The following is a 25582-nucleotide window of genomic DNA, read 5'->3' as shown; positions in this document are numbered from 1 at the left end:
CTCTGCGTCACCTGCTAGTGTGTGTGTGTGTGTGTGTGTGTGTGTGAGTCTGTGGGTCTGTTCCAGCCTTCATTATGACGCTGCGGTTCTTCCAAGTGTCAGCAGCAGTGCAGACAGTAGCTGATCTGAATACTGATTCTAGCTAGTTAGCTATTGCTGCTAGCCTAGCCGTTGTAGCACTGGTCTCCATTCAAACTGAGCAGCGTAGTGTTGTTGCGCGTTGTGTAATACAGTGTCGTAGGGTGCATTTGAGGTGAACGCAGCAGCTATGCAGAGAGAGAGAGAGAGGGGAGGGGGAGTACAGAGAGAGAGGGAGTGAGACGGCAGCGAGGTGCAGAGAGAAAAAAAGGTAGAGAAAGGCAGAGCAGCAGAGAAAGAGAGAGAGTGAGAGCATCCCTAACTGCCGCTGTTGCTATTTATAGCCAAGCCCTACTCCACAGTTCTGAGATGCTCTCCCACCTCCCACATACAGACAGACAAATCGGCCTACACACACACACACACACACACACACACACACACATTTGATTGTGCACACACACACAGACGGTTGTATTCAAGCACACATGCGCACACACGATGACAAAACAATTTTACATGCAAATATGCAGACAAAAATACAGTGAGCACAGACAGATAGACATAGACTCTTGCACGCAGCAGAACCTGCCTACCAGGAAAAAGCTAAACTATATGAATGAAATGAGATGTAGACACATTTGTTTGGAAATCAAGGTCAGTTCTTGCTTTTTCAAGAGTTCTGCATTAATTCATCCTGTTTTAGAGAGCGAGGGAGAGAGAGAGAGGAACTGGGTGGGTGGCAGGGGGTATTTGTCCTTACAATAACTTAGTTGTTTGTCTTGTCAGATTGTATAAAAGGGCTTTGGGATGAATAGGGGAGAGAGGGAAGAGGGCAGGGAGAGAGGGAGCAACGGAGGAGGAGAAAAATAAATCCATGCCTTCTTTTTTTTCTCCTTTCACTTCCTTCCAGGCTGAGTCACTGCCGGTGAGGAGGAAGGTCTGGAGAGAGAACGAGAGAGGAGGAGGAGGAGGAGAAGAAGAAGGGAGGGAGGGAGATAAGCCACAACAGGAAGCAAAACGACACGCACGCACACACATTGCGCGTGTGTGTCTGAGAGAGAGAGAGAGAGACTGTGCGAGCGAGCAAGCGAGAGGGAGAACGGGGAAGGAAGGGAGGGAGAGCGACGCGGAGGCTGGGAGAGCCGATCCCCCCCTCCTCCCCTCCTCCTCTCCCTCTCTTTCTCTCCTCTCCTCCTCTCCTCCCCTCCTCCCTCTCTCTCTCTGTGGAGCAGGCGTGTAGCGGCATCGGGCTCGGCGTGAAGGAACCATGAGCGATGTCACCATCGTTAGAGAGGGATGGCTCCAGAAACGGGGTAAGTAGACACCTCTCCTCTTCCCCTCTCCTCCTGTCTGCCTCTCTTTCCTCTCCTCTCCTCTCCTTTCTCCGTCTCTTGTCTAGACTAAGGGCCTGAGCCTTGCCTGTCCACATGTGCTGGTGAGAGGGTGTGAGTGTTTGCGAATGAGTGTGTATGAACACATGGATGTCTGACTATCCAGTGTGTATGCGTGTGTGTGTGCCCACAGGGATGTGTCTCTTTATTATGGTCAAGCTTGGCTAGCTGTTTGTTTGCCATGTGCTTCAGTCTGGTTGTGTCTGGAAAGCAGTGTGTGTGTACATGGGTATGTGCATGTAGGTGCATGCACATGTGTGTGTATATGTGTGTATACATGCATACATGCCTCCAGTTAATAACATCTATCAGGCCCACAGTTATAATGCTGATGCAAAAGGCTGGCACATAATGTACTGTCAGTATGTGTGTCTACTAGCCTGTGAAATCAAGTCGGCTCTCTCTGAGGAATTTCATGCAGTTTTGTCTAAAGTCTGTAGAAAATTCTGAATGGTGTCACTGAGAAAGTCATGTGACATGTGGTTGAGGGGTGGGGTGGTGTGTGTGTGTGTGTATGTGTGGGGGTGTGTGAGGGGGGGAGGTTGCAGTGTGTGTGAGGGGGGTATGGACAACACATCCTGTTTACAACTTCACTGAATGAGAAAGGGGGAAAAAAGGGAGAGTGAGTGGAAGAGTGTCCGACATACTCTCTGTGTCCTCTCTTTTCTTTAATCTGTATTTATGGCATGTGTTCAGTGAACCCTGAGAGGTTGTAGCAACAGGTGAACAGTCCAACACTGAGAAAAGTAGCGCTGACTGCTGCTTGACTCTGTGCTGAGATGACTGTAGCATTGACTATGATAAACTTTAGGGCCTTGTTTCCTTATGCAACTCTTATTCTGTCATACTGAACATACTGGAACATTGGCCCCTAAACCATAATGTCATGGGGTCGTGTGTCTGCTGGTACTGATTCCTCCAAGGGTAAACGTGTGTGTGTGTGTGTGTGTGTGTGTGTGTGTGTGTGTGTGTGTGAGAAAGAGCGGGAGAGAGAGAGGGAAGGACTCAGGGCCAGAACAAGGGGGATTTCCAGGGTTGTGGGCCAATGAGCATCATCCTCCTGACTATGTGATGGAGTCTAGGAATGTGTTAGACAAACTATGGAGCAGGAAGTGACATGGATACATAACAGACAGCTGGCTTCTGGGTAATGTAGGCAGAGCAGAACTCAGGCTCATTCTGTGGCACAGCAGTAGAACATGTTGCACAGATTGCTCCTCCCCTTTACTAGATGAAGCAGACGCTCGCGCTCTCTCTCACACACACACACACACACACACACACACACACACACACACACACACACACACACACACACACACACACACACAGACACACACACACATACAAAGTGATCCTCCCCTTTACTTCAGCAGTGCAGAGTATGTATTTGTGTGCGTGTGTGTCTGCCTGCCAGTGTGATCTTCAGACAGTCGTCTGTGCATATTAAGAGGAACACACATCTGCCGCACACATCGCCCCCAGTCACGACGCAGACCTGCCTGTGTGTGTGTGAGAGAGAGAGAGAGAGAGAGAGAGAGAGAGGGGGGAGGAGTGGGAGGGGGAGGGAGAGAGAGTTTGTTTGTGTGGGGAATGTGAATGTTTGTCTGCATCATATGCTAAATCTTTGCGTGTGTGTGTGTGTGTCTGGAGAGGAGCAGGGTCGGGGTGCTGACTCACTGTCCGGGTCGTGATACAGCAAAGACTGCAGTCTTAGTCATTAGACAGTTTTTTACTGGAACGAAAAGAGAGAGAGACAGAGAGAGTTACTGAAACCTATACACACACACACACACACTCAAAAACACACACACACTTACTTCTGTGGCAATGAAATTATAAGTTGTTTGTTTGTATTGTGATTCTTTGGAAATGTGTTCAACTTTTCTACCAGTAAAGCACAGTGTTTTGCTGTGTGAGATGGAGGCAGAGAAACTAAAGAGGAAGGAAGATTAGAGAGAGAGTGGTGAAATAGAGGAGAAGAGAAGGAAACAAGAGAGGGGAGAAAAAATTGAGTGGAGTAGATCTATCTCTGCATGAAAGAAAGTGTTTCCCATTCATAGCATGAAGGATCAGGAATGCCTTTTTGCTGATGCACTCTCATGGGGATGCTCGCCTCTATGCATGTTTTATGAAGGGATGGTGTGTGTGCGTGGGTGTGTGTGTGTGTATGTGTGTGTTATTCCTGGATAGAATGGCTTTTGTCTGACAAGCCACTAACCATTAGAATAATTGGTCAAACATGACAGATGTGTACAGGACAACGCCACACACAAACACACACACTTGACTGAATGATCAACTTACACACAACACTGGATACTGATCACTGGCACTGGTGTGTGTTTGTGTGTGTGTTTATGTGCACATGAGTGTGTGCGCTGTCCTCACACGCTCTTCATGAAGTATTTGATGAATGCCTAATAGCACTGGTTCCAGGAGGACTGTCAATAGAAAGCATTTTTACAGAATGGAAGGAAGGAAGGAAGGAAGGAATGCTTCCTTTTACTCTAGCAGCTAATGGCACCACCACTGTAAAAGCTTCAAGGTCTTTCTTTCTTTCTTTCTTTCTTTCTTTCTTTCTTTCTTTCTTTCTTTCTTCCTTCCTTCATTAAAGCAGAGTGGGCAGTCCATCCTGCGACAGTATGTCTTTATTTATGCAAATAATACACAGTGAATGTACATGAGAATCTGTGAAACAATTATTTATCATGTTGCAATGGCAATGTGTTTCTCCTTCTTATGCAGGGAGAATAAGTGGCATCAGCCATTGCAGGTAGACCTAAATAACCAATGATTGGTTTAACCAATTTGTTGTTTGGTTCTGAAAGCTAAAATGATTTAAAAAAATGATAAATTGGATGGTGGATGAAAAAGTTCCATGGATACCCGATCTCCTCTCTATACTCGATCCCAGGGACAGACGTGAGCTGCAGGTGTAGCCATGGTCAAACTTTGTAATATATGCTGTTACACCTTGGCTCCATCCCAGAGAGAAACTGTTGGGGAAGAATCAGGTTTTGCTCTTTCTTCAGCCAACAGAAGTTACAAGGTTTTAGTTTATTCCACCTGCAGAAATCTCAATAAGTTGAACTCGTTTTCAGGTTCATTTGTGCCCAGGCCTGGAGTTTACCTCAGTCTTCTGTCAGCCCATGTGAGGCCACAGAGGTCAGAGTCAGCCACTCTGTAGTCGAGGATACTGTTACCTCCACCAGCATCAGCCCACACAGCAGTCAGCACAACAGATGGCCAGGAGGAAGGACAGGAAGAGAAATACTGAAGGAGAGAGACAGAGAGAGAGAGTGAGAGGGAAAGAGAGAGAGAGTGAGCACCATCATCTTTTCTCTGACACATCCTGGCCCCAGAAGTGTTTCTCTGCAAAGCTACTAATCAGATGAGACATGGGTATATCAAAGTAGAGTGACTCTAGTTACTGACTTGCTTTTGAAATAATTGAAGTTCAATGAATCTGTGTCTCACAGGAGAATTTAAGCCACCAAAGTCAATTTAAGTCAGGTTTTAAGTTTTCAAATAAGTGATATTTTCAGATCAGATCTAAGGATGGTGAGGTTGAATGTTGTGTACATTAATTACCAAAGAAAGAACAAGAACTTCCTCTAACAATTACATTGTGAATCATTTGGATTGGCTATACAGCTGCAAATATGTTGGCTGTTATATAAGGCTTTTATAAAGGATGGTGTCTTTATATTCTGCTGTTTTTCTTATGTTCATTTATTATGCCCAAATGTTATCTGAACAACAGGGAACTCTTACATCATCATAATTGTAAGTTGTACATTTGACTTGGCTGATCTGGACTTTTGGAAGGAACAAAAGAAATGTGTGTACACATTCCTTGTTTAACTATTTGTATTGAAAGCAGTGTTGGAGGGTAGTGTCACTAAATGTTAGCTTCATTTTACAGTAGCTTGTTGGTAGTTCAGCTAAATAAACATTAGTTGGTAAAAGGTCTGAAAAGGTTTGAAGTTCAGGAAAAATAAGTTGATTTTCTTGTACTCCTTTAATTGTAAAGGTTGTACCAGTCAGATGTTACAAAGACCATTTTATTTGTTTATTTTAAGTGTACATATAACATGAAGTTGACAATCCTTATAATCCAATACTTTTCCCCTGTGAAAAGTTTGGTTTGTTTTGGTTTGGGTTTAGGTCCAGAATGTAGTCTCTGGCAGATCAGAGTGAAAATGTAGGAGTCTTCATACAAAAGAAAGTTAACATTTCTTATATTCCTTCATGTGACAAACCCAGATTAGATTATTTTAGCGCTATAAAAACAGAAACACATTCCTAGGACTTTATTTCAAATAAAATACAATCGTTGTTAGCATTCTAAACTGTCGTAGTTTCGCAGTAATGTGGTTTCATATTATATGATATTGCAGATAATTGTTTACAAAGTACTTTGAACAACTTTTTCTGAAGAACTTTAATTAAGATTTTTACTGCCCCATAGCACAAAAAGATCATAATATATCTGTGGAAATTTGATAGGGTTATTGATCAATACCAATGATTAAACAATCGCCAGGTGCTGAGATTTCCGGCTTTCAAAACTCACTTTCTGGCCTGTTCTCAAGCCAAATATGCATTACTACTACAGCAATTTGCAACGTGATACATTACTTCTTCACTAGATGTTTCTGTTGGATCTATGCTCTAATTAGCTAGCTTATTTGACTATTATGAAAATGTGACTTTTTTTAATATTTATGCCAGTCAGAGGCTACCATAAGCTGTAGATGTCGTTTCCATTCCTTGGTTGCTGATAGAGGTCACTAAAAGTCATAGCTTACTTCATGCATCTTTAACAAAACTAGTGCAGTGCCCGTTCGCTTTGAGCCCCGCTGCTGCACAGAGCGCTGTTCGCTTATTTATTCAAAGTTTATTAATATTGAACGTGTCGCATGTCCAATCTGACACTGCACCTCCTTGGGTCCCCAGCAATACACCCGCCAAGTGTGAAGTAGATCGGACGAATGGTTCTCGAGATATGCGAAGGACACACATACAGACAGAAATTCCTTGCTTTATAATATGATATGGGAAGCTTTACTGTAGTTCAACCTCTTGCAATGTGAAGTAGCTTCTCAAGGCAGGTTCAGCATGTTGTAGGCCCCATTATCCATATTATTAACCCTATGGCTACAGTTACTAGTCATGTTGACATGATATTTGAGATCTGATTATAAAGCTCCATTTTATTAGAATACATTACTGCATTCCATACTTGGCCTGAAAATGGTTGTTATGTATCTCCTGTGGCTGTATATATTTTAATTCTGTCTTTGCATTATTTGTTCACGCTCTCCCTCTCCATCTCTTTACTTTTGTTCACACTTTCCCTCTCCATCTCTACATTGTTTGTATGCGCAGTGTGGCTGGATTGCATCCAGACTATGTAGTATTTTGATCACAGTGCGAGCCTGACCACTTCCATATTCATTCGATATGGAAGCGGTCAGGAAGTGGTTCCATTAGATATTCCATATCAAAATTAGATTTTTTTTGTGTCCTGATGTATCACTTAATGCGTCTTGGTGTGATGTGATCAGATGATAAAAGTCACGGTGAAATTAAATTAAATAAAAAATGCAGCTGTAGACTATAAATTCAATACATACTGTCCTCTTTTAGGCTGTCATCTTTGCTCTGTACATTTAAGTGCTACTGTCTGTTAGCGCTACAACATAATCTTTATGTGTTGTACTGTATTGTTTAGGCTGCCATTGGGGCTCTGAGGGTTCATTGGGTGCAGTGCAGTGAGGCAGCCATCTTGGCTCAGTGGGTTCAGCGGGTTCAGTGTTGCTGGAGGCTGGCTGGCTGGCTGGCTGGATCAGGTGGCAGTGCCAGAGCTCTGATATCAATCACCAGCCGCTGCTGCTGCTGCCGCCGCCGCTGTCTGCTGTGTCGCCCTTCTCCTCTCCTCCACTCCTCCCCTCACCTCCTCCTCTCCTCCTCCCCTCTCTCCTGCCTCTGTCTGCTGCAGAGCCTGTCAACACAACTCACCCCTCTTTCTCTAATTCATGCTCTCTTTCTCTCTCTCGCTCTGTCCAGATATCTCTCTTCCTCTCTTCTCCCACTCTCCTGTTTTTATCCCCTCTCTTGCTCACACACATACACACACTCACACACACACACACACAATACATATACAGGGCAGTAGCAGACAGGCAGACAGTGCAGGCTTTGTTATGAATGGCATCCTCTTGCACATCCGGAGGAAGTGTACGCTCCAGTGTGGCTTTACAAACTGTCTCCATTGTCCTAAGAATGACTCACTCTACACTGCAGAGAATGGCAGTCAGCCAGACAGTCAGACAGACCGACAGCACAGCGCAAACAGACAGACCAGTCTGCAGAGCCTACAGACAAACAGCATAGGAAAGACAGGCAGACAGATAGTATGTGACAGATATAGCCAGCACAGAAGAGAGGCAGACAACTTGCCAATACATAAGAGACTTAGAACTAGCGGGTACAAACACAGAATGAAAGACAGATGGATAACAAACAGAGACAGGCAGCAGAGAGTGTGTCTCGTTTCTTTTCAATAGGAACAAAATAGTTTGGTTTTGTAAAGTTATTGAGAAGAAAATTGAGGTGATAACCTTGAAATGAACTCCACGTTCCACTCCAAATCAACTCCACATAAAAGCAGCACTAGGCAAGATTTTCATGTATAAATACACCGTCTCATCTGTCTCAATCACAAATTGGAGCTGCAACAGAGAAGAGCATCCCATCCCCCACTAATTGAGGCACCATAGATTTGGCCTATTTGCCCAAATGAAATTCTAGTGTATGGTCATTAGCAGGAAATCTTCTCCGCACACAGAAAATGACAAATCAAAACTCAACGGCGAAATACAAAACTACACAGCAATGAGTGAGTCCAGAGGAAGCTGGTTGAACCTGCTGCAAAAGATTTTTTTCACCATCTAAGTCTGAAAAGTGTGCAGTTTACTGGCACCACACAACATGATTTCTGGATAATGAAGTCCTTCAAACTTTCAAAAGTTCGAACAGTTATCTCTCACTGTGAATTTGCCTGGCGCAGCTTTAGAGGAAAAATCTATCCTTGCATACTCTTACACTGTTAGATATTATATGTTCAGTGAATTCCAGGAGTAATTTTGTGATGTAATTTGCATTTTTGGTGTACTCACTTTCCCTAGACCTGTGTCGTCTATTTCTACTTACGTTAGTGATTTCCTACAGTTCCCAGAATGCCTTGGGCATGGACTTGTTGCTTTCAATCATAGGTGGGAGTATGGGCATATAAATATAGCTTGCTAGCAAACTAGTTTGTGAAAATCTGAGCATGTCTGATCATCGTGGCCATGCATGCCCCTTATTCAAAATAGAACGTTTTGTGGCTGCATTGCATTCTGGTCTATTGAGGCTACTGTCAGTGGAGAAATTGGTAGGCTATCTCTTTCTCTTCTAGAATAGATTTCTCTCTGCATGAGAGCCTAGAAAGAAGCCCTTGTTCTTTGATTCTTTGAGGGACTGACACCAAAACCTGACATTTACTGTTGATGTTTTAGATAGATGAAAACATTTCTGCCATCAAACTCCATCATAGCTGTGCTGGAAATATCTCAGTGTGACGTTACATTGCAGTGTTTGGCCAGTTATCTGTGGGAATAAGAAAAATACACCACTAAACAACAAAATGGGCCCAGAAATATATGGTACATTGCCAATAGCTGTGTGTGTTTTAACGTTTATCTTTCCTTTAACTTAGTACTTACTGATCATTCTGGACATTTTATCATTTGTTAAGGCAGGTAACATCACTGATTTGCACATAAGTACATTGGAGCAATTCATACTGAGGCTGGGTTTTCAAAACAAAGAAAAGACTCAACTTTGATCCATTCAGCACCTTAATGGATAAAACAATGAATGACAATGACAATATCACCTGACTTGGGAACCAAGTAGAAAATATCGGGAACCAGATCAATTTCTTCAGCTTTGCCACATTTTTGTTGGATGGAATTAAGATTAGAAACAGATAATGCCCAATTACTGAGTTAAATGGCCTGAAGCTTTATAACTCTGCAGACTCAATAAGTCAATAAGCTGAGTATAAGTAGTTGAAGCATGGAAACAGAGGAATGGATGGATGGATAGGTGAATGAATGAATGGATGTAGAGCGAGGCAGTCTTGGGAAAATGCATGAATGGATCAATGAATGGATAGCTGAACACTGCAGAGGAAAAACTTGGACAGAGAAACAGACGGGAGAGAGGAAGGAGAGGTTGTTGAGTAATGGGATTAGTTTGTAGCTCAGGATCATCAAGATGCTGACCTCAAACATTTGATCACAGTCTGGCTGGACGCGTGCATGCACACTCGTATACACACACACACGAACACACACACATACACACACACACACACACACACTTTAATAAGCTATTATTATTATTATCATTTAAATAGATCCAGTGTCACTTGATACGTACAAAGCAGTGTCACAGAACCAAATAGTTTTCTTTCATTGAACAATAGTCAACTTGCACTCCTGTTTGCTGTTTACTTCATACAGTAAGCAGTGTTTGAACCCTGCATCTGTCAGTTTGGTTACAAAGGAAGACACCTTAGACCACCTTGTGATATGTGGAAGCAATAATAAAGCAAATAGCAGTGATGAGTCCTTGAGGTTGATGGAGTTTGTCACATATTAGCGATTCCCCCCCTTTTTGTGATATCATAAACTACTGTTTAAACCAAGCTAATTCGAGCTCTTATTAGTGCTGTAATCTGAAAGTTGACAAAAACAAACAGATGCAGTTTTATTCATCAGCCAAGAATTAATTAAATAATTGGTTCATTCTGTCATGTACCCTGTTATAGGTCACTCGTTTCATGGTTGCATACATATACATGCATGTACTGTACTATGCATACATAAACACACATAGGCCTAAATACATTCTCATTCCCATATCTAAAGTGTCCTGCCGATCCACCAAAGAGGTTTGGGGCAAGCCTCTATCAACTCTCCCACCTTCCTTCCCTCATCAACTGGTTTCCTGCTACCATTTCACACCTAGTAATGTTAAAAACCATCGCCACATAGTGAATGGCTGCAACAACTCTGTGTGTCCTTACTTGACAAAACAGTTTGAATTTCAACTGAAACCAGACTCTCTCTTTAAGCGTGCTAGGGACAGAATAGACTGACGGGGTGGTGCATGGTCTAACATCTTGAGGTATTGAGGGCTGGTTCAAGTAGGCTTTGGGCTGATTAGAGGAGGCAGGTTAGAGTGGGGGTTGGTTTGGCTGATTTAGGCTAACAGATTATTGCCTAGGGTAACAGCTAGTGTAAGTGTTGGCTGGCATGAGTAGGGCTCCAGAGTGTGACCATTTGGTCCACTAGTGCCACTTAATTTTTTCTTTGGCTGCACCAGCCAAGCCAGCCAAGTCTCTGAAATATTGATTCAAAATTTACCCTTTGAAAAAAGAATACTAAAACAATGTGTGAAAAACATTTGTGTTTTGTAAAGCTATGAAAGAGTTCTGGCTATTTCTGGTAAATGCTAGTCCATTTTAGAATGACAGAGCTGGTAGAGCCTGTTCCAAACTGCTGTCTCTCTCCCTTGCCAACACCTACTGGTCTCTTGATAGATAATAAAGTTCTTTGTATGTGCAGTTTGGCCAAGTCACACATTCAAGACACTATTTGCTAACTACAATTAAAATTGCAGTAAACCTACCTACCGTGGCTTTAATAATAATTTTCTATGATATCCAAATTACTGGGATGTATTGTTTATGGAGTGGAGAGGATGTAAGCCGTGTCAACAACTGATGGTAAAAGTGATGTATTATGTTATTATTTGGCATTCTATGTAAATAATTAGTATTGATCAAATATACAATTTCTTTTGGCTAATAAATAATAAAACATTAATTACATGGTTGATCAATTTTCTACTCTGCATTCTACTGCAGCACAAAGTAACTGTGTTGCTTGGTTTCGCAAATAAAAATATATTTGTTGTAGGATCCATTTTGTTATTATTGGCAACCATAAACACTTGAATGTGCATCAGGTCGTATTTTCAACATCCAAACTCAGAAGTAAGTAGAAGTACAAGTAGCCTATCAGAAGACCATGAAGGCAGCTCCAGTGACACAGCTGTGTTGGTTACTGTAAGAAGGCTATTATTACCTCCGCCAAGGTGCTGTTTGTTTGTCTGTTAGCAGGATTACGGAAAAACTACTGGCCCGATTTTCATGAAACTTTGTGGAAGGGTGTAGCATGGGCCAAGGAAGAACCCATTAAATTTTGGAGCGGATCCGGATCCGACTCACGAACAAGCAATAATAGCACAAACCTTGGCGGAGGTCTGCGCTCTCCGAGTGCCCTTCTAGTTTTGTTTTAGTATTTCTGAATCAATTACCTCTACCTACTTATTGCTTTACTTTGCTTCCCTATTAAAGTCTTGCAGAGGTTTGTGCAACCATCAGCTAGTGTCACCTGGTTTGGTTGTTTGTGAAATATTTTTTTAGGTTTGTCATAAGGCAGACCATCACTGCTTTGGTTGTCTGGGATCGACCTTTTGGTTACAAACAAATGCGAATTCATTTCATGATTGAAATGGTTTTAAACTTTTCAGCACTGATTGGTGGCAAACCAAAATCTGGTGTAAACAGAATGCAAACGCAGCTGCCTATAATAGTGTGATACATTACTTATTGGAGCACATTCTCTACATTAATGCAATTGATACATTGCAACAACATATTCTACAAAGGCACAGCATATTTCAATAAACAATATATAAATTCATGTGTGTGAAGAAGTCTCTGGACCAAAATATAATGTCTCTAGCCCTGTAGAGTAGGTTAGTGTAGCTGACTCAGTGGGTTGGCAAACAAGTGTGTTGGCGTCTGATGCTAGTGCTAGTGTAGCCATGATATCACTGCTGCACTGGTAAGCTCTTGTAGGTACAGACACTGAAATAGGATTTGAAAGTAGTACTTTCCCATAGGTTTAAGTCTTAAGTCCATAGTAAAGATTGCACTGTGCTGGCACCCAGAGCTGATATAAAGATAAAATGAAAGCCTGTTTTCTCTAACAACCTGTCTAAACAACATCTAGTTATTTTGGTTGCTGGAGTAAATAAACGGTTACTGTGGGCTCCAGTTAGAGGGTTTGGTTTGAGTTTGCTAGTGTTGGCTGGTTCCTATATACTGTTATGGCTGACTTTATAGTTGAGCTGCCTGATGACGTCACAGCGGCCAGGTTAAAGGGACAGTCAGTCTATTTATATCACCCCACCTGTAATCTGTCTCTGACAGGATTAACTAAGCCACTAACTCCAGTCTGCTGCACCACACACTCACAGAAAAAATGAGGCGTAAATGAATACATGCATTCACACAAAAGCGCAAGGTAATAGACACAGATGTACAGTGAATACAGTAAATGCGGTTTGCCGTCCGTTGATGAAGTACTTCTCTCCATGTATGTATCATTAAAGAGAACACTAAATCAACGGACGGCGAACTTGTCTTTATTGTCCAACATTAGGATGTTCTTGGAAAATGAAGATGAATATATGTGTATTTTTAAGCACGTAGAGAATATGACACCATATTATGATGTTATATGTGTTTTTGCTTATTTGTGTGTATGTGCATGCATGTCTGCTGTGTGCAAGTATGTTTAACAGAGTGTCAGTTAGTTAGCCTGATAAAAACAGAGAGGAAACAGAGACCAAACAGCAACAGAATTTCTCATCCCCCCTCAGCCTTCTCTCCGTCTCCGGTTGCCAATCTCCAGTCATTAATTAGCTGTCCATGATAAAATTCCCAGTTCCCAAGCTGACACTAGTGTAGTGCAGTGGACGGCAGTGGTAATCATGTCAGCGAGGCTTGGCTCGGTGTTCTGAGGGGGCTAAATGTCCCCCATATGGTCCACTGGCTGGGGCCCTCTCTTCACCACACACTCATTAAACTAGTGCTTAATATACCAAGGTAAAGAGGGACACACACATGCACACACACACACACACACACTAATAGATATACTCATCCATAAGAGACAAATCAAGACATCTGACGGGAGACTGGGCACAGGGGCACAAAGGGACAGGGACAAGGAGGTGGTGTGTGTTTCTGTTTGTGTTTGCGTGTGTGCATGTCTGTGCGTGTGTGTGTGTCTGTGTTTTGAGAGTCTGACGCTGTACAATTGTTGACTTGCCATCTGTCATCAAGAAAAGAGTTCTGTATGTGTGTGTGCACGCTCGCGCGCGTGTGTGTGTGTGTGTACAGAAGAAAGATGAGACGGAAGGGAAAGAAAGAAACAGTGAGTGAGGTGCAGATGTCTCACAGCATAGCGGCTGGAACATGAGGTTCAACGGCAGACTGCTGCATGAGAGGAGGTGGAAAGAAGAAAAGGAGAGAGAAGAGAAGGGGGAGAACAGAGGAGGAGAGAGGATGAACATCTGCCATATTCAGATATTGCTCCGTGGTTTGAGTGTTTCTACACAATATCTTGAGTTTGAATAGACCTGGGGAATGGCCTGCTCATTAAGTATCTTGCAGGGCTAGGCAGATTTATTAGAGCACCGATATTACTGGCTGATAGCGGTGTTTTGGCAAATATTCTTCAGTATATTTGACCAATAATGCACCGGCAATATTTGTTATGTTTTCAAATCATTTCGCTCTAGAGAAAGCTGCAATTTTTGTGAAGAAAGTCCAAAGTGTTGACTGCAAAATGTCAATATAATATAATATAGGCTTCAATGTAGCCTTTCGTAACACATACTCTAAATTGGAGCAGTCAGCAGATAAACTTATTGGCAGATGTAAAAAAAAAACAACAACAAATAAATCATTATTACCTGATAGAATTGTTTTGGGAAGATAATGATAATCTTTGTCCAGGGATGTTTCAGCATGTTGGTCAAAAGGGGAAACAAATCCAGTCATAAATTACCTCTGCTCATAATGCAATTCCTTATAAGACAATGATGGAGGCAAGCAAGTGGATTGGTCCTAAATATTTTAATGAAAAGTGCTTTTTATCATGTAAACAAATATTCAAACTATGTCCTCCTTGTTCAGTTTATGCCATAAGTGTGACGGTATATATATATATATATATAAATATATATATATATCTCTTGTAACTTTTACATGAAATTGCTATCACAAATGAAAAATCTGCACAACAATTCTGTTGCTATGCTGTGCACATAGATCTAAATTGTAATCAGAATGAGCTATTCTATGCAATAATCACATATCTCCAATATGAAAAGGCTGTCTCTAATGGCCAGCAGATGTATTGCTTTCTGTTTACCGGATCAAAAAAAAAATCACACAGTGACTAACCTTGGTCAAGTGAATTTGCCTTTCCATTCAGCTCCGATTACTAAAAAAAAAATCTGTTTTGTCCTTCAGTATTCATATGTGCTTATGTTGGGATTTTTACCAGACATTAGGCATTAGGCAAAAAAAAATTTGGTAATCCAAGCAGGTTAAATCAAATTCTAAGGATTATTTTCACATACTATTTGACCCAGGTCTGATACCATGTGCTAATAATGATTTACTAACAATGTAAGTGTCAATTTTGTGCCTGTAGAGATGAAGAGTTGAATTCAAACACTGATGAAAACATTGATTATCTCATATTTATCTTTGGGTTTTTTTGTCTTTATTTTGAATCTTCTCTTCAAAAGCACATTTAATGTCTCTAAGCCAAAGTGAGAGACAGTCGTCTGCTGTAAAGTGCGTCCCCAGTTTGTACATCAGCCTCGAAGCCCCAAGTGTCTGATGCCAGCCAGCCGAGGACACACTGTCAAACACATCCGCTCAGACAGACAGACATCACAACATCACACACACCAGCTCTCAGGGAGGGAGAGAGGAGAAGTGTTTGTTTGAGATAGCGAGACAGAGATAGACAGTGATAAACAGCGTCTAGGCAGGTTGGCAGGTAGGTAGAGCGACAGTCTGACAGACAGGCAAATAGTCATAACAGGCACTGTGAGAGGTGTGTGATCACAGCTACAGTTCGCTTTCTTTAGTCCAAGCCCTAGTGGAAAAATAGACTTTGTTGCATTTTTGTATTTGGTTTGTTTAGGTTCACACTGCCCAATCACAAGCGAACCAGTGCTTGTAAACAAACATGGATTCACAAGTAGCTCTTTCATTGGACAGAGATTTGGTAACCTGTCATCCTACGAGGTTAGAGATTTTTAGCAATGGGCGAGTCAAAACATATTCGATTCCAGTCCCTGTAACTTTAGCTAAGCATGATGGACTTTTCTGTGTTCTTTGCCGTAATTTACCGTCTCTGGTGTTCATACTAGTTAAGAACCCATTAAGAAATGAATATGAAGGAATCAATTGAGACTGTGGCTTGCCTTGCCCTTGGTTCATTTTGTTATGCTAGGCTTTACAACCTTGAGTTACTGTTGGCTAACAGATGTCAACATCCGTCTCCTTATGCCCATTAAACCGCTTGTAGTTGGTTCTTCGGGTAACGTTCTCACTCCTAACCGAACTGCACATTTGGAGGAGGACCCGTATTTGCAGGCTTGGTGTGAACCGGCCCTGATACAGAGACAGACAGGCAGAAACTCAGGCAGGTTGGCAGGTGGAGAGACAGTCAGACAGCCAGTCAGATAGACAGACAGACAGGTAGCCAGGCAGGCAGGACAGAGGGGAGAGCAGAGAGCAGCAGTTAGTGAGGTGGAGAGCACTCACTGTCGGCCCTTCAATACACCGCATGAATGGAACCTTTAGAATGAGGCACGGCTGGGCTGGTCCTGCTGCCTGTGTGTGTGTGTGTGTGTGTGTGTTCAGAGAGAGAGAGACAGAGAGAGAGTGTGTGTGGTGGGGGTGTGCACTTGACAGTACTTGGGGTATGGTACTTGATTGTTTACTCTTGCCTGCTGGGTTGGACTATTGTGCTCCGGTGTATGTGTGTGTATGTGTGTGTGTGTGTGTGTGTGTGTGGGGGGGGGAAAGTGTATTGTGTGTGTGTGTGTGTGTGTGTGTGAGTGTATAAGTTTACAGCCAGAGAGGGGAGCATACAGCACAGCACAATGCATCATTGCTACTCTAGAAGAAGAGGGGGGCTTGACAATAGACCGAGGGGGGTCTTACATTGTACACACACACGCACACACACACATACACACACCCACACACACCCACACACATATACACATAACGCCAGCTGCCTCCCACAGCCCCAGCCCAGCGTTGCTGAATTAATAATACAGAGCCAACCACTCTGGAATAATAGCGTCTTACACACACACACACACACACACACACACACACACACACACACACACACTTAGACGCGCACACAAAGCTTTGCACCTGTTCACCACTGCTCAACTGGACAGGGTTGGGCTGGTTAAGGTCCCACCCAGCATGTTTTAAGGACTCATGCAAGCGCACGCACACACACACACACACACACACACACACACATATATATATATGTATGTACACACACACACACACACACACACACACACACTCCTTGTTGCCTGTCTGTTCTAGGCAACAGTTGGACAGCTGTGTCTGTCTGCTGCCCCTCCCCTTCTTGTTCTGATCGACAACTATTCTCGTCAACCCGATTGGCCCAGCTGTTTCACTCTGTTCCTGTGATTGGATGGTTTTACGTCCAGTGAGCGAAGGCAATTCAATAAGAATTTGAATATGAATGTCGGATTAAATGGGGAAACTTGGAGAAACCCACTTCTCTCTGTGTGATTATGAATGAGCAATATGAATCTATGATTCACTGAATGGGAAAGAAAAACGGTCATGTATCGTTATTATTTTTAACATCATCATTATTGTCATTGGAGTTGCTGAAGAGTGTCATTCATAGATGTCCATCATTTGAAAAAAGTTATTTGTAAAAAAAAATACTAATCACAGAAAATTACACCAATGATTGCACTTTTAAAAGGACTGTAGATGACTTAAGTCCTTGGATAAAAATTATAACACTTTTACAGATTGGATTCTCTATATTTTAGAAATGATGAGTTATGGATTTCATGTAATTATTTCATTCCAAAAACGATATACAGCGTTTTGGCAAAGAACTGTTTATTTAATGTAGAAACCAATGATATAAAATAAATGAATGAATCAATGAGGCCAACAGACACAATGCTGTCCATTCAAAGCAGAGAGCAGAGAGATGCAATATAGCAGCAATCAGTGCAATTTGATTAGCCTGCTCATTGGCTGTGTGTGCCTTACCTAATCGCATTGGTTTCACTGCATTCTGAACACAAGCAGCATGGCATTGCTAATGTTATTGGGGTTTTCAACGCAAGGGTTTTTTGTGCTGGTTGGCATTTTAGGCTTGGATTGTATTTTTACCTGCCTGGCATGCTGTGAGTCATCCAAACAGATCAGTCTTTGTGTTTTCTCCAAGTCTGTGAACGCTGTGGCAAGTTGTACCTGGGCTACAGACCAACTAATGGAGATTTAATGTTCTTTACAGGGTTTACTGTGATCCAGACAGTGACCTGAGTTTGCCCCCTCTAGTTAATAATGATAACGTCATATGGGCCTCCTACTGTATGCCTGTGAGCCAAACATCCTGTACTGTAGCATACGACTGTGTATCTATGTGTGTGTTTGTAACAGATTGAATCTCAGAGCCTGTCCATCATTCTTGTTTTATTTCATTAGCATGAAGGATGTCATTTTGACTTCCTTTGTTACATTTTGAGTTGTAAGTGCAATACATTTTCAGCTTTTCATTTTCATGTCATCCAATACCTGTTCACTGGTGAGCTAGTAAAAAAAATCAATAAGGAGGAAAATTGTACTTTATTTGTACAGTTTCTATATTTCAAAGACCTCCTCAGGCATTTTACATTGCAATGGTACATTTCAAAATGTTTGAAATGTAACAGCATAGCAAAGACACTGCATAAGCATAAGTTGGTGTTTAAAGTGTTTCTGGATCTGCTCCATAGAGAATGAATTGGAAAAGACAGTAAAGGTTAGAGGGTGTGTCCAGATATTTTCTGGTACAAAGGTGCATTTCCTTGTTCAAAACAAACTGATAACATTATTATAGAACAAGTTGTTATATATATGTAAACAGTTGTTCATTTTGATGAATATTGATTGCCAGACCATAAAAATACTGTAGCATATATACTGTATATTCTTAAATAGAGTGGTATTGCCCATTAATTTTCACAGAGGAGGAGTGTTAAGGTCAGCTTTGTCACTCAGACATAATGACTGACATGGTCAAGGGGACCTACTAGCTGATCCTAGATCTGTACTCTGCTAGGCATGAATCGCACGTCAGTGTGATTCTCTGTTTATGTCTGCCTCCCATACTTCCTAGTGTGTTCATTTTCCATCAAAAAACACAATTGTGGACAGGTTTTTGTGGTAGCTAATTCTATTAATGCATATGGCACATATTCGTATTGGCATAAATTTGAATCCCTGTTCATGTTTTGCAGTCGCAGTACCCTCTACACACTTTGCAGTCTGTCTTCCCTCGATAATGTCACAGAAACCAAATTACCGAATGACTGTGACCTGGAAGGTAATATGTTGAAATAAATAAAGTTAAATGAGTTGTATTGTAGTTTTAAGACAGAGTCATTGTCTTTGTTGTACTTCAGTATTCAAAGGGACAGATAAAGAAGTTACAGTAATGAATCAAGACAATAAGCTTGGAGTTGCTGTAACTAAGTGACCTTCACCCAACTCAGCTCCCCCTCCACCCTGTGTGTGTGTGTGTGTGTGTGTGTGTGTGTGTGTGTGTGTGTTTGTGGGAGGGGGTAGGGGTGTAGCTGGGTAGCCAGAGCCTCCTGTCTGGCACAGGTGGTGTTGAGCAGCAGCCCTCCAGCTAAGATGCTAATATGCTAACGCCGCACTAATCCTAGGGTGCTTTAGGAGGCAGCGGACCCTGCCACCCCCCCCCCCCCCCCCCCCCAACACACACACACACACACACACACACACACACACACACACAGACAGACTTAAGCACTCCGGATGCCTGCATGCAGAAATCACAAATACACGCACTTAGACCAACTGACACATACACACATAGCCCCCACCTTATACATACACACACACACACACACACACACACACACACACTCCTGCCCCAGTGCAGTGAGGGGGATTAGGATGAGAGGCGTCTTGGCTGCAGTGTGTCTGTCAGTCACTCTCCGCTCTGTCAGCATCACAGCAGTAGCCACCATGCTCCAGGGAGCCACCGCCATCTACTGGACTAAACTGGTACTGCTGGAGAGGAGGGGTGGGAAGAGGAGGAAAATAGAGACTATACAGTAGAATATAAGGAACTAGTGGAAAAGGGAGATCTAAAGAGAACAGAGAGGGTTTCTCCTTTTGTAATAATTCACAGTCAGTACAGCACAGTATTTCTCCTGGCCTGCAATCTCATGTTTTTGTAGAATTGTTTGACAAGTTTGCATTAGGGAACCTAATGTTCCTATTCTGCAATGTGCTGTTCGTGTGTGTGTGTGTGTGTGTTCCAGTTCAATGACCCTCCCCTCTGCCTCCTTCTGTACCAGCTGCACCAGGACGGCCTGTGTGCGTGAGGGCGTGTGTGTGTGCGCGAATGTATGTGTGCGTATGTCTATGTGCGTGTGTGCGTCCAACAAAGCGCACCAGGAGGCTCTGGCTGTGTGCAGCTGGCTGGGTGAAATCTCCCAGGGCCCCGAGGGACGGCCATGCTCCCATGGGTCCCCACTCAATCTGGCCGCCCTGTGGCTGCCCAGCCCTCTGTCATAGCCTTAACCCAGCGCTACACCCAGGCCTGGCCCTCTGTCTCCAGCCCAGCTCCCCTTAGTCTCTCTCTCTCTCTGTCTCTCTCTCTCCCAGCCCTCTCCCTCTGCCCTATCCCTCACCTCAGCCTTCTCCCCGATCTGTAAACGTCTCTCCTCCTTCTCTCCCAGTTCAAGCCCTCCACCCTAAAGTCTTATTCCGCAGACCTAGGCTTGTTCCAGCCCTCTCCCTCAGCCCCAGCCCTAAACCTTTAAACCGAACCCCAGCTCCAACTTCAAATTTAAATCGTAGTCATTCCATAACTTTGGCCCAACTCCCTTTAGTCTCATGTGATCAACAACAACCGAAGTGGCAAAAATGCCTTCTTTGATTGAGAACCAAAATCAGATTTGAGTGATTTGATAGATAGCGCAGAACACCACGCTTATGTCTTCAGTGATGATGGCTGTCTCTAAAACACACACACACACACACACACACGCAAACACACATACACACGCACAAACACCAGTCCAGCCCCAGTGAGGTAATGAGACTAATGCAGTGTAAGTGGATTGGCTTTGAACAGCCTGGATTCGCCTTAAGATGTCTGAGCAGACTGGAGTTAGAACTGCTGGGGCTGGGGTCACGCACGCACACACACACACACACACATACGCACACACACACACACACGCACAGGCACACGCACACACAAAGACACAAAGAGATATGCACTGTACAGATTATGCAAACATTATCTTTGTCTCTGTCTTGTTTTCTTCTCGCTCACTCGCACTGTTTTGGTTTAGCAAAGTGTCCTATGTGGCTCTTAAATGGAGGCTCTTCTTGCTGACGGTTCCCGCTCCCGGACAGACGTTCAGACAGATGTCTTCTCTCCAAGCGTCTTACCGCACAATTCCCCACTTTCTTAACCCCAGTGCCCTCTCTCCTGCGCACACAGTCACCTCGCCCTTTCCCTCACTTCCTTCTCCTTTGCCCTTTAGTTACCTGCCTGATGTTTAGCTAATCTCTCTTCTTCCTCCCCCTCCTCCATATTAATTACTCGTTTTACTCAAGTCAAAGGATAAGCCACACACACACACACACACACACACACACACACACACACACACACACACACACACACAAACCCTCCCCTTACTGTTGTGTCTGGAGGTGTCTTGACCTTCGTCTCTAAGGAGCTCAGCTCAAGCAGCCACGGCTCAGCCCGCCCACCAGGCTGACTGAACTCTACTGTACTTCTATTACACTGTTGCAACCCCCACCCCGACTCCCCAACCCCCACCACAGACACACACACTTCATCAGATTTATGTCTCGACTGTACTTCAGTGAACTCTACTATACTTCTACCAGAATTCTATTACACTGACTTTAACTACCTTTCGTCAGATTTATGTGATTCAACTGCATTGTAACAAGGCACTTCTGCTTTGAGTTGTGTGACTCTACTGTACTTTACTGTTAAAGGATGAGGATGAGGATGATGTTGTGAATCAGTCAGCAAGTCAGTCTGTCAGCTTGCCAGCCAGGTAATCAGTGGGGTTGCCATTTAGTCAGGTAGCCAGTCGGTCAGCTGGTCAGCTTTTGGGCAAGACAACCAGCCAGTCACTTAGTTCTTCAACCTGTTTCTCAGCCAGCCAGTTAGGGAGACAGTCAGTCAGGTAGCAGGCTAAGTATCCAGTCAGCTAACCAGCTACTCAGCCAGTCACTCAACTAACAAGTCACTCAGTTAGTCAGTCACACATCTATCTATCTATCTATCTATCTATCTATCTGTCTATCTATCTATCTGTCTATCTATCACGCTAGCTGTGTCTCCATTGTCACTCTCCTCTATCCTCTCCCCCTGTTCACTCTCTCTCCCTCTTTGCCACCCTCTGTGTTGCTATTATCTGCCTGTGTGTGTGTGTGTGTGTGTGTGTGTTTTGTGTGTGTGTGTTCGGCTGTGTGGACAGTGGGCACAGCCAGACAGACAGCCATTCCTATCCATGCTGGTGAGCTGCTGTGTATGTGCTGGAACGTGGCAGAGCCCCCCCCCCCCCCACCCCTCCAGCTCCCAGAGCGTCAGTCACACAGCCCCGTCTCTATGCCATCTGCATATCAGCCCCGGCCTCGGCCAAAGCATTAAATTAAATCCCTGTTTGGGTTGATTAACAAATGGCTGGTGAGCTCACATAGTTACAGAGTTATTTATTTATTTGTCATCAAGGTTTTTCTCCTTTTTGCTCTCATGGTCTCCACTGAAATGTGGCATCCACCAAACAGGAGGACGGAGGTGTGCGGGTGTCCTGAAGGAGTGAGAGAGCGATAGAGAGAGAGAGAAAGAGTGGAAAGTTTGTGTGAATTTTCGAACCGTATGTTTTCCCGGCTGAAGTTCTTCCTCGCAGTGTGTACCTGTCTTCTGTTTTTCTCGCTGTTTTTCCTTTTCCATCTCTCCCCCTTTCCCCCTCTGTCCTCAAATGAACAGTTAATCAGTCCGCTAATTGAGTGACAGTTAGTCGGTGTGTTGTTGTAATTGTCCAATCAGAAAGCTTGGAACGGACACAGTCACAGCTGATTCATCTCTGCCTCTGACTGCTAAATCCACAAGCTGCAACTGTAGGATGTGCCAAAAAGATTTACTTCTCCAAGACACTCCAAATTCACTTTCGAAAGCCTTAGTTTAGTTTTTAGCCGCAGTTTGAAATTTATCATATAGGAAAAGTTGAAAGCATCAACACAAATTACACTTCTGCCCCAAGGCCTTATGGGGCAGATATATGGGGAATTAAAACAGGCATGCCACCTTCACCCCATCCATTTCTGCGTTCAGTAGTGCCTTGTTTATCTTAACCTTTGATTTCTGAACTGACGACAATGCAGTGATGCAAAATGCAGTATTCTGATTGTTTGTAGTTAAACGTATTTTATGTTTTCATCTTTATGTACATAGACCATTTCAAATCAGGGTTGCAGTATAATAAAACAAAATAAAGGAACACGAAAAAGTAAAAGAAGCAATAAAAATGCCACGCATAGGAATGTGAGGATACATCCAATTAAAAGACATTTAAGCATCAAATTAGATGGTAGAGAGCACTTCAGAATGCATGCATACACACACATAGTCAGTATTTTTAACAAGTTTTAGTCCAGAATTTCGAAACGCTTCAACATGTTTCATCTCACTCTCCCAAACATCCTCTGTTCCTTACAACTTAAGATCACCCACGTTCTCCTGTATTACCAATATCCTGTACTCATAACAAGAAACAAGAGACTCCTGTTGTCTTAAGCACTGTATACTGTAGTATTTACTAATTGGCCTTAAGGGAAAAGTAAAGTTGTGCGGAAAACTAAATGGAACTGAAGTGAGGAGTCCGAGAGAGATGGTGTGGGAAGGAGACCGGCTGTTCTGTTTTCTCCAGCAGTCCAAACTAGAGACATGTGGCTCCCCAGACAAGCTGTCCAGAGTGGGAGAGCTCGCTGGACTCATTACAGGCAGGGCCAAGACGGGATAGCTTGACAGAACACCATTGGATCATTCAGAGAATTGGAACGGTCGAATTAGAATTGTGTTAGTGTGCGTGTGTGTGTGTATGTGTGTGTTTGTGCTTGCGCATGTTTGTTTGGAACGCCGTGTGTGGACAACTGTCCATCTCCTCTCTCCGTCTGTGCCACCCCTGGCTGCCCCCTCCTCCGCCCCCCAGTGGACGTGTAGACACACACACACACACATACACACACACACACAGATACACACTGCCTAGGTCCAGCCAGAAGGATTGCTTAAATGTTTTCAGTTGTACTGGACAGCTGAGCGATGGACTGGCCAGCCACAGGCTTCCATTGGTTGGACACTTCATCTAGAAACTGACTCAGAGAAATGACTGGACTTGGATCAGCAAGCCAGTCATCACTGCCAGTTTTTAATAGTTTTATCAGTTTAACTTTCTCTTTATCCTCATCCATTTTGTCAGTCAATCCATCTCTCTTTCCCGTGTAGTTTAAAGTTAACTGTAGTTTCTCCTTTTCAGTTGACCAGTTTCTTCCTTCATTACTTTGTCAGTTCACCGCTGGGAAGGATAAACCAGCGACTAGTTAATGATAGATTTTTGTAATCTTAAAGCCAAAGTGCTCACACAGATTTGAATGCATTTGCTTGTTTGATGTGGACTTAGTTTGGACCTGAAATATGATTACATCAAATGACAGGCTTTTTAAATTAGATTTTTTTTATCACAGCTCACATACATACAACTCCACAAGCAGCCAAACACAAAGTTACATTATTGCCAAACAAAGTGTGCAGCACACGCTGTATATTGAGATAAGTGTGATAAGAGTTTGGTTTAGCTTACTTTAATTTAATTTATTTGCAAACCAGTTATGAAAGCCTTTATGTAGTAAAACTGGAACTTTTTAGGCTAGCTAACACAACATATATTCATAGTATCAATCCTGTAATATGTCTTTTGATTTGGTCAAACATGACAAGAAATGTTCTTGCCTCCCACAAGCTCTCTCCCCTCCATCTCTTCTAGCCATCCCTTTCCTCCTTCCTACCTCGCTCCCTTTCCTCCTTCTTCCCTCCTGTTCCTCATGCCTCCCTCCATCCCACCCGCCCCCACCCCCCCACTCCGCATCTACCCCCCACTCCGCATCCCTCCCATTCATCCCCCTATCACAGCGCTCTGTTTATCTGTAGCAGGTGATCCAAAGAATATGCTTTGTTTCTGTAAGAACAGAGAGGGAAGTAGGAGAGGAGTGGAGAGTGGGAGGATTTGCGAGAGGGAGAAAAAATAGAGACCGAGAGGAGAGGAGAGGAGGGGAGAGGTGTGATTCGGTAATCTTGACGACGCGCTCAACAGGATTTTCATGTCCGTCTGTCTGTCCTCCTATGGTGGTTCGAATCAGCTGCTACAACCCCCCCTCTCCATCCCCCCACCACCCGTTTCCCCCACCCACCACCAGCAGCACCCAGAGGTACCGGCAGGGCCCGCAGTCGCATGGTCCCATCAGCGGAGCAGGTGTTTTTCTGCGATGTGTTAACGAGCACGGCCTGCTGTCATTTCCGCTTTAAGTGGATGTTACAAATAGAACACACACACACACACACACACACACACACACTGCCTATTCTCCTCTCCCGGCGAATTAAAAAAGGTGATCAGACCTGTCACCATGCTGCGTGTAATGTGGGGTACGAATGTTTGTGCGTGTATGTGTGAATGCGTCTTTGTGTAGCAGCGCGTCAGGGTGCCTGCATTATGCGTGTGTGTTTGTCTGTGTGTGTGTGTGT

At 43.4% G+C, this 25582-nt stretch overlaps 1 protein-coding gene across 1 annotated transcript in view; it reads left to right on the top strand.

Moving 5' to 3' along the window:
- The first annotated feature begins 1231 nt into the window (after positions 1 to 1231).
- The window catches only part of akt3a (v-akt murine thymoma viral oncogene homolog 3a), a 50606-nt gene continuing 26255 nt past the window's right edge, over positions 1232 to 25582 (top strand). The window contains exon 1 of the mRNA XM_071514075.1: positions 1232 to 1394. Within this exon, the coding sequence (XP_071370176.1) occupies positions 1349 to 1394 (46 nt within the window). The 5' untranslated portion in view covers positions 1232 to 1348. The remainder of the gene's footprint in view (positions 1395 to 25582) is intronic.

This window comes from Centroberyx affinis, unplaced genomic scaffold (genome assembly GCF_046629955.1).
Source record: "Centroberyx affinis isolate AG114_WGS23_722 - 3 ecotype Tasmania unplaced genomic scaffold, CSIRO-AGI_Caff_v1 ptg007942l_1, whole genome shotgun sequence".
NCBI classification, from domain to species: domain Eukaryota; kingdom Metazoa; phylum Chordata; class Actinopteri; order Beryciformes; family Berycidae; genus Centroberyx; species Centroberyx affinis.
The sequence above is the reverse complement of the archived record's forward strand: the minus strand, read 5'-3'. Positions and strand labels throughout refer to the sequence as shown.